Source organism: Astatotilapia calliptera, chromosome 4 (assembly GCF_964374335.1).
Source record: "Astatotilapia calliptera chromosome 4, fAstCal68.1, whole genome shotgun sequence".
In the NCBI taxonomy this organism is placed as follows: Eukaryota; Metazoa; Chordata; class Actinopteri; order Cichliformes; family Cichlidae; genus Astatotilapia; species Astatotilapia calliptera.
The window spans coordinates 1,817,310-1,827,928 of NC_137425.1; the positions used below are offsets into that span (position 1 = coordinate 1,817,310).

General features: G+C 43.5%; 1 protein-coding gene across 1 annotated transcript; it reads right to left on the reverse strand.

Annotated features, from left to right (window-relative positions):
* Nucleotides 1-2,421: 2,421 nt before the first annotated feature.
* foxj1a (forkhead box J1a) lies at nt 2,422-9,659 on the reverse strand. Its single transcript, XM_026163638.2, has 3 exons — nt 8,258-9,659; nt 6,979-7,593; nt 2,422-5,501 (listed from the first exon to the last, which is right to left on the reverse strand). Exons 2-3 carry the CDS (start codon nt 7,531-7,533, stop codon nt 4,677-4,679), a joined length of 1,380 nt encoding a protein of 459 aa, XP_026019423.2. The 5' UTR covers nt 7,534-7,593; nt 8,258-9,659; the 3' UTR covers nt 2,422-4,676.
* Nucleotides 9,660-10,619: the final 960 nt, after the last annotated feature.

Consider the following 10,619-nt stretch of genomic DNA (forward strand, 5'->3'; position numbering starts at 1 on the left):
AATAATACCTGCATCAGGTTACCACGGCATCTCATCTAACCAGCCTGCTGCATTATAATTATGAGCCCTGCGATCCAGCTGGAGAGCTCCGTCCAGCAGGTAATAGCGCTGCGGGGGGCCTACATGGAGCTCTGGCTGGGGGGGGGGGACAGCAGCTCCCCTTTCCAGGAAAAAGGCTGCGGGGCTGGGCATGAAGATGCAGGATCCTGCTCTTCCACAGGAGTGTTGGGTGTCCATCATGCAGAGGTGTAGCGTTACAGCACTTTATCTTTTCCCTTCATCCCTCTGCCGTCATTACCTCATCAGTGACCACAGACAGACACGCTCGCTCACAGAGAGCCCGTCTGTTCACGACCCCGGGGGGGAACGCAGGCTTCTTAAATTCTACGTATTTGCATTTGATTGCTGCGGCTATTCAGCTGATGCTCTGAACGCGAGCCACCTAGCTAATCTGCGGCAGGGTCAGGGAGTGACGGTGTGGTCTACAGCGGGGCAGACAGGCCGTGATATATGGGGCCGTGGGACACTTGTCCCCGTTAGACCCCACACCGCCCCAATGAGGGACCACAGATCTGAGCTTCATGGGGAACAAGAGTTTGACTGAGCACAGACAAAGCCCTGAAACAGAAACCCAGCCACCCCCCGCTACTATTACCCATCTACTGCCTGAACACACCGAGAGCCCCAAAAGAGACGAGCAGGAAAAGAGCAGCGTAAATCTCACGCCCAGGCGCACTAAAGCAGAGGGGGGTGAGGGCCGAAACAGACAGCGAGCAGGAGAAAACAAGACATACCACGTAGCCATGAAACAGCCCCGGAGGCATGCTCACAATGACAACGTGCTGATGATTAGCAGCTCAGCACGGCGACTGTTTCAGATTACCCTGTTTGCTCATCGTCATTTCATTCAGGTCATAAGCCAATAAATGTGGTAAAACTGCACCATAAATTAAAATACATCTCAATGAAAAGTCTCAAATTATAATATTTCATCCTGAGGGGAACATGAAGTCCCGAGAAAAAAAGCTGCTGATGGATTTTAAATATAACAGAGGACCAAAGTCATTTAAGGTTATCCTCGGGCGCTCAAAATCGGACCCATGTAAACATAAACGCTAGATTTAAAAAATCTATTTAAACCAACTAAAATAATTTTAGTGATCTTGGAAACTACAGTAAAATAAAATTACAGCAGAAATATCTGTGGATTTGGTATTTGTTAACTTGTTTACTGTCTGATGAGGGTTTAGTCCACTGCTTTTAAATGTTCTGTTTATACTGTGATATCCAGACTGAATAAAAACATACTAAAACTGTCAATGTAACGAAATATTTTCAAATAATAAAAACTAAAGCTGAAATAATAAATAAAATAAAATACAAACTATCGAGAAGCCGAATATTTCAGCATCCATAAAGTAGATCGTAGAAAATAATACTCTTGGAAAATATCAAATGCGCAGCGCTTCGTGGAAAATGGCACGAAGCTCTGCATGAATCTTCATCACATCCATCCAACAGCTAAGGATGGGGTTCATCCTCAGGGAACAAACCACTACTCCTTACAGACTGATCTGTTGAGTCGATAGGACACAGCATAGTGAAAAGCTATCAGAAAATCACTCAAATGTATCCTGCAGAAACCAAGAATATCCAGACAAAACATCAGGGCTGTCCTGTTCCCATTTGAATACCTCGACCATCACAGTCATAGACCGGCTGATGAAAAAGAAAAAGCTCTTTTATGAATATCTGTAGAAACTATCATCACAATCCATCCAGAGTGACTGTTTTAAGAGAAAAACTTCCTGTTTCATAACCACCAGCCTTAGGATTCACCCTCGGGGGACTTTGAATGAGTTATGTACCAATCCAACAAGCAGGAGTTGATGTATTTTAATAAATGAGTGAAAGCTTGGTCTAGTTGTGGTCATGGCATCACCAAAATTATTTGAGTTAAAGCTCGAGTGTCACAGCAGTCCAGACCGTTAGCATGCAGGAAGTCACCCTCCCAGGACCACAAATGCCTTTCCAGACTTTACAGAATAACTGTGCTACAGATTAGCTGTTACAGTTGAGATCATTAAGATTCACCCTCTGGGGACCACGAATATCTAAACATGCCAGAGGAATCCCCACCAGAGCCGTGGAGCTGTTCTTCTTAGACGATAACCTCGTGGTTGGACTAGAGAAAAGTTAAAGATTCAAAAGTCATTTTGATTATCCTCTGGGGACCACGAATGCCTTTAAAACATTTCAGCCTTTACATTAACTTTACGTGTGACTGGATGAGTGAGAGGCTTGGAGGTTTTTGATAGAAGAGTTTATCCTCTGAGGACCGTGAACTGCCTTTTTTGGCAGTCAAACTGAAAGAGCCTTCATGACTAAAAATGAGGAAATGTGTCAAGTAGACAGGCGAGATGCAGTAAAACATTTTTTATTGTCAAAGAAAAGTTGAAAAATAAAATAAAAACAAAAAGGTAGAAGAATACATGAGCGTTTAAACATCAGCATAGAACCAATCATGAGGTAAGATCCCATTATTGTGGTTTAAAGTGTTATTTGATTGAGACGAGCTAAAACACAACCATAGCTGGTTTTACTGAGAGTCCCTCGAGTGTATTCACACCTCCGAATACACAAAACAGTGAGCCTGGTCTCTCTGAAGTAAACAGCATGAATGGACTCCAACAAATGACTGTAACATATAACAAATATCACTGTACAATGATTGCACTTTCACACATGTTTAGAGAACAGTTACTGCATCTCAGCAGTTAAAGACTGTCCCCGTCCTTATGCAGCGTGATTTGGTTTAGTCTGAATCCAGCGAGCTCTTTTGTTCACGTCCAGCAGTCCCCAACTTTATCGCACACCAACACAAAAACATTTCCTCATTGCAGTAAAACGCGCACGGCCGCCCCGTCGAGTCCCAAGTGTTGTTCTTGGCACATAGAAGGTCAGGTATTCATTTACAAGCCACCGTGGCCTCTTTAAACTGTGCATTTTAAGCTCCTAATGATTCTTTGTTGGAGAATTTTGCCTCAGGCTGCTTTGTGTTTATTTTAACTTTTACACCGCGAAGCTGTGATGCGTCCTCTGCTGCGTTTCTTTATATCTACCGGCTACAAAGTCACAGGAAGGAAGAAAGAAAGCCGTTACTTCTACAAGCCATATATGTCAGTCTGTTTTTCTGGAAAAAGTTAAGCTAACATGAATAATTTGTTAAAGTTGTGCTAGTTCATTCTGAAAATAAAGAGTTAGTACCAAAAAAATCCCACGCCAAAAAAAGACAAGAAAACTAAATGAGTAAATCACATCTACACAGAACATAATTTGGCAAAAATCTCATCATCAGTCTGTCGTAGCATTACTCCTGATTCCACTTTAACAATTAAAAAAAAGTCTTAGTTGATCAACTGTTCACTGAAAATATCTTTCAGGCAACATGATCTCCTTTTTCACAATAAAACACTTTCGTGATGTAAACAGAGACCATGTTGTGTCGTCTGTAAGGCCTGGTCACACCAGAGATCAATTTATTCCAATAAAATTGTGCCGATTGGTGGATTCATGCTGTTAGCTGTTTATTTCTGAAAGAAAATGTGGACCTCTCTGATCAGATGGAGTGGTTTTGGTTGCCGGTGGATTGTATAAAATAAAAGTTGTGCTTTATCGCCAAAATGAAAAGCCATATGGCCTCTGATTCCAGTTAGCGTCGCACTTCTCACAGTTTCATTACCGCTTGGTGAGTAGTTGACGTGTGTTTGCAGACAAGTTCCATGCAAACTGCTGGTGGGAAGAGCAACCTGCTAGCAACCAAAGCAAGCACAACAAGGTTGTGGTGTGGCATTGTGTTCCTATTCTAAGTAATTTCACAATATCAACTGCCAGAGACCACATGCAGCCAAATCCACACTTTTCCGTAGTGGTAAACCGAGTATAAAACATAACGAACTGTCAGTGTTTTTGTGTAGTTTTGAGAGAGTTTATTTTGGGGGTTCTCATCTTCCTGTTATGATTGAGTGGACTAGTGACTGGCTAACTTATTAGCATTATCTGTAGGAGCTCTATGTAAGAACATAAACGTCTGAATCAGTTTGAATGGACATTAAACTAGAAATAAAGTCTACTTGCATTTAGCTCCAGCATCTTTAAACTACACCCTCCCTAACAGCTCAATGATTGGCCAACTTCTGGAAGCTTACTGAATGGCAGCAATCAGTGCTTGTGAGGGGTAATGACCGCTGGAAATGTAGTTTAAACAAATGTTTACATCATTATGTGAAACTCGTTTAGCAGGAACACCGTCCACCCCTGGCCCCGTGTTCTCACAAACACACGAAGGGAAACATGACGCTAAAATTACCGTGCTGCCTTCTGGTGTGTCCAGGCCTTCACTCTGAAAACTGTCATTTCACAAAAAAAAGGAAAAAAACATTCAGTGTAGTTTCTCTGTGGAATATGAACTGCTGCTGTACATTGTGGCATCATTGTTCGGTAGGCATTGAGTGTTTATTTCCAGCATTGAACCTGCGTAAAAATGTTTCTCTAAAAATACTTTAAACATCTTGAAAAGGACGGTTAAGCTTGCATGAGGATAAAAAAAGAGTATTTTATTCCCAGGTTGTGTTGAGAAGCGTTCTTAGTTTGTAAGACGACCTGGAAATTATTCCTTAAAGGAGGGTGTCCATCCTGCTGCTGGGGTCCCCACCTAATGGGTCCTCGAGCCCAAACAGCTGGTCTAAGTTGACGGTGGAGCTACAGAGGAAATCACTGCGGCCATGATCCGCCTCCTCTTCTGGCCAGGGGTTCTCCAGGAAGGCTGTGGCAAGGAAGGTCTCCTCATCAAAGTCAGACATGTTGTTACTCCTCTCTGCCTCTGCTGAGCCTGCAGGGGCTTCAACAGGAGAAATGTGGGTTCCCCGCACTGTTAGGTCCTCCTCTTTCATGATGGGGCTCAGAGGCTCACCACCTTCCAAAGTGAGCTCCCCGCTGAGGGCAGAATCCAGAAGGGCGTCCCAGTCGAAGTCTCCCTTCAGAGGTCCAATCTCCTTCTGTTCATCCATGGAGAGCAGAGGGGAGCTGGACCGACGGGGGGCTTTGGCAGCACCATTTCTAGAGCCCTGCTTCCTCTTGAGCCCACTCCTTCCCCTGACCACTGGCCAGGACCCCAGCATGGTCCCCTCAGCCAGATGGGGGTCCCAATTCTGATCAGCCCCCGTTGCCTCTTCGAACTCTCGAAGAAGCCTTTGGGACTCTGGGTTGACGGAAAGCCCGATCTGCCCTCTGGGCTGAGGCTGCATGTTCACCCCGAGTCTGTTCCGCAGGGCCGGGTTGATCTGGACGGGCGGCATTCGTCTCTTCTTGTAGGCACCACTCAAGAGGCGCTCAGCATACTGCGGGTCAATCTTCCAGAAACCCCCCTTCCCAGGCTCGTCCTTCTGCCGCGGCACCTTGATGAAGCACTTGTTGAGCGAGAGGTTGTGTCGGATCGAGTTCTGGAAGGAGGAATGTATATTTTAAATAACAGCTCACACACTGTCTTCATTCAGCTCAGATCATCAGATTGATGTTGCTCTTATTTGTGTTCAGCACATTTGAAGCTGCAGCCTGGCTTAACAGTTAGCTTAGCTTAGCATAATGGTAGTAACATGTTTACAAAAACTGTTTCAGTCTGTGTAGATAATTTCCCCCCTCATAACTGTACAAGGGAGAATGTTTGGATAACTCTGGATTACAGTTTGCATTATTAGAGGCGTGGCCTCTGTGACTGACAGGTGTATGGTGACACAGGCGGCTGTCTGCTAGCTGTCTGCTAGGCTTCTCCTCAGCTAGCTAGAGACCCTGAACTAAATCTCTGGACCATGTTTGTGCTGTTGGAGCCTTTTGGAGCCTTTTTAATTATCTAACCAATAATATGGATGCTGTGAAGTTACTGCACTAACAGACCGTCCAACAGGTCTGAGCTCCAGTTTTAGTGAGTGAAATTCTAGGACTAATTGGATGTTACTAAAAAGCCAAAAAGAATTCCTAAATGTTCATGCTAAGAATAAATGGCAGAGAAATCTCCTTTAAAGTAATACAGGTACATGTGTACTATATCTGAAGTCCTTTTTTGCCTCAAGCCAGGAAATCAGAGAGCCAAGGATGTCAGGTTGGAGCTGATCCCAGTATGCTGCCTTTAGCACACCTGCTAAACCTGTGAGCTAACCTGCCCGCTCATGTTTCCTTTTATGATCCTTTAAAATTAATCTTAATTTAATTCTTTTATTTTCAGGCATCCTTCCATTTTTGGCTTGGGTAACAATATTTACATCTTTATTTTAACACACATGAGTTGCTATAAAGCTGCTGGTATGTAGCTTTTTAGGTTCAGATACCTTTAAGTGTCTTTTCAGCAACAGACTTTAGCTTTTTGTGGTGCAGGAAGTACAGCTAGCAGAGCATTGTAGTCAGTTATAATGTATCCTTGCATTCAACCATCCAGCCCCTCTCCACTCAGGTCTAAACAGAGCGCTGACCCTGTGACCTTTGTTAAATATTATCTGCCCCATGTACTGCCTTACAATAACAAAATGCTCTGAAATGTCTGAGGCTGAAATTCTGGGAGTGCAGCGAACGGCTTCATCAATCATTGATCCAACAGAATTAAAGTTTTCTGAAAAACTGCTGCTGCCTTCATGAGAAAGAATCTGCTTCGGTTACTCCTACTGAGCTGATTTCAGGTATTATGCTGCTTAAAAAAGGAAAACAAAAAGTGCAATCCTGTTAAAGTTTGAGTGTTTTAGGCCTCAGTTATTAATTACACACAAAGCCAAGTGGCAGCAGGCCCAGACCTCTGTTCTCAAACAGAAACACATCCAGCTGTGATGTGACCTGAGAGAAACTCATTTTCACACAATGAGTGCAGCAGGTGGCACATCCTGTCTCAGGTGGACTGCCTCTGTGTGTGTGTGTGGGTGGGGGGTCCGTTACCTGCCAGGTGGGGTCAGCATGGCGGTAGTAGCAGAAGTTGTCGGTGATCCATTTGTAGATGCAGGACAGCGTGATCTTGCTCTTCTTGCTGGCCTGCATGGCCATGCAGATGAGGGTGGCGTAGGAATACGGTGGCTTGATGTGCGCGTTGGTTTTGTAGTCCACGTCGTCCGGACAGTGTCCGTGCGCCACGATGCCGGGCAGTGGCTGCATCCTGCTGTAGGCCGCCGCCGTGGGCTTCCCCGGGGTCAGCGGCATCCCGATGGAGGCGGGATCCCCGGCCAGGGGGGAGGCTGGCGCGTCAGAGCCCAGCTGCTGGTGGCCGAACAGGTGGTGCTGGTGGTGCGTGTGATGCGGCACGTTGGTGCCGAGGATGGAGAACTCCTGCAGCCACTGCAGGCTGGTCAGGCTGTCGTCCAGACTGACGGAGCAGCTGCTGCTGTCGGTGCCGCTGACTCCGTCCCGCTCCTCAGCCTGAGCCGCCGCAGTCACCACCTCCTCCTCCAGACCCACGGAGCCTTCGGCCCACGGGTCGGCACAGCTCAGGGACAGCATGGCTCTCTCCTCTGTGTCAGCTACTTCTCCTCCTCCTCCCTCTGTTACCTCCTGACAGGACTGTAAATACACACCCGACACTTCAGTGAAGGCCAGAACAATGACCCGAGAACAGCTCTGTGTGCGCGCAAAGGGACACGCACTCAATCCACATCCACGCATTCATGCCCGACACCCACTCAAAGCAACAGCTCAGCGTTACGTCACTCTGACACCACAACATCTTTCTGCAGGATGTGGACAAACTTTTTCTCACACACACACACACACACACACACACACACACACACACACACACACACACACACACACAAACATGCACACACACACACACACAAACATGCACACACACACACACGCACACACAAACATGCACACACACACACACACACATGCACACACACACGCACGCACACACACACGCACGCACACACACATGCACACACGCACACGCACACACACTCACACTCGCGCTCGCGCTCGCGCACGCAGGGGTCTCAGTTGTCGCGTCCTGTTTTAATAAAGTTTGAATTTTTTCCGCTTTCTGGACTTTCATAAGTTTTTACGCGCAGTAAAATCCGCAGATTTGCGCTTCTTGTACTCCGATCGATCAAACTCTTGAAGGACTTTTGAACAGTTCTTGTGTGATTTCTACATTTCTGTACTGATTTGCTTGCTGAGAGAAAGAGGATAAATGACCTTCGGAATAAAGATCCAGACTCACCTTTGAGCTGCGCCCGTTGAATCCAGACTGATGGAGGCCGAGTGTGAGTCTGCGCACCTGCTGCTCCACACGGAGACCTGGGGAGGAGTCCTGCTTCTCCTGCTCGGCGGAGGTTTGTGGCGGCTGTCAGCGCGCTGCGGGCTCCAGTTTAATACCTGCTGCAGGAGGTTTGACCGGCAACCATAGAAACGCTACACCCCCTGTAAACAGCTCCGCGCGTCTTCATTGGCCTCCCCGTTTCTATGGCGCTTCATTTTTAATCACGCTCAAGTCAACTGTGGCCGCGGGTTCTCAATCTGAGGCCCGGGGCCGCTCCGGGGGACCTGCTGGGACTTTTACTGCAGGATTATTGCAGTTTTATTAAAAGCAAACTCCGCATGACTTTTTCTTTCTTTAAAAAGCGAATGAATGCAAAAACATATTAAATCAGGATGGAAGCTCAGGTCCTGCTGCTCCAAGGCCACGATGCACCATCCACCCACACATCCATCATTTCTATCATATTTAATACCGCACTTATTACTCCTCTGCATTCAGGACAGATTAAGACTCCATATTATTAAGTCTTCCAAAAAGCTTTCAAAAAGTAAAACCAGCTTTTCTGTTGTCCTGCTGCTCTGAACAGTCCGAGCATGTGGAGCTTCATAAGGGATAAACTATTTGACTGATTTTAATTTCTTTGAGATGAAGATTTTACATTTAAAACATGAAAATAAAGTCTTTTAAAACTATACAAAAGACCCGATTATTGAAAATAAAAATGTTTCCTCTGTAAACGTTTCACCAGCCGATGAAACTTTTTACTCTCAAACAACAGATTTAAATCAAGAAAATCTTTTTTCTCGTCATGATCTGGAACTTTCATAAAATAATTCCCCAATAAATCTCTAAATTTGTCAAAATAAAGAAACAACAATAACAAAAAAAAATCTAAAACCTGAAAGTAAATTTTGTGTGTTAATCAATCAAGCAAAACTTTATTTATATACACTTTTTATACAATAAAGCTGTAACTCATAGTGCGCACACACACATTCACACACACATACACTATACTCATGTAGTATCACAGCAGGACTGTCTTTGGAACACTGAGATACAAAATAATAACTAACAGTGAAACATAAAGGGAACTAAGGTGAAAGAATAAAGACATTATATAATTAAAGCAGAGTTTTAACATTTAAACAAATAATACAATAAAAATATCACAATGAATTAATAGGAGGTGAACTAAAATATTGAAAAAGAGTAAAAATATTAAAAAGGATCTAAACAGTCTGAGCAGCCCTCGGGTCATCAGGGGGACTCTTCCATAACACGGAACTTATTAAGTCCATAATAATGCCATGTTACCTCTATAATAACTCCATGATAACTCTATGATAACTCTGTTAACTCTATGTTAACTCTATGATAATTCTATGATAACTCTATAATAACTCCATGATAACTCTATGATAACTCTGTTAACTCTATGTTAACTCTATAATAACTCTATGTTAACTCTATGATAACTCTATGATAACTCTATGATAACTCTATGTTAACTCTATGATAACTCTGTTAACTCTATGTTAACTCTATGATAATTCTATGATAATTCTATGATAACTCTATAATAACTCCATGATAACTCTATGATAACTCTGTTAACTCTATGTTAACTCTATAATAACTCTATGTTAACTCTATGATAACTCTATGATAACTCTATGATAACTCTATGTTAACTCTATAATAACTCTATGTTAACTCTATGATAACTCTATGATAACTCTATGATAACTCTATGTTAACTCTATGATAACTCTATGATAACTCTATGATAACTCTATGTTAACTCTATGATAATTCTATGATAATTCTATGATAACTCTATAATAACTCCATGATAACTCTATGATAACTCTGTTAACTCTATGTTAACTCTATAATAACTCTATGTTAACTCTATGATAACTCTATGATAACTCTATGATAACTCTATGTTAACTCTATGATAACTCTATGTTAACTCTATGATAACTCTATGATAACTCTATGTTAACTCTATAATAACTCTATAATAACTCTATGATAACTCTATGATAACTCTATGTTAACCCTATAATAACTCCCCACAAATCTTCTGAAAACTGTTGAGAGTTCATTTGAGACGCGACCAAAAGGAGAAAATAATAAAAAGTGTTTTTTTGGTTTTGACGGGGGAACATTTGATCGTCTTTAATAACAGAAACAGTTTGTGGAGAAAAAGGACCCGCTGTTCAAAGTGCCCATCTCCCTCCACCTAAAACACTTCCACAGGATACACCTGTGCATCCTCACTGATAGCTCCTCCTGCAGACTCCTCCCTCCTCTG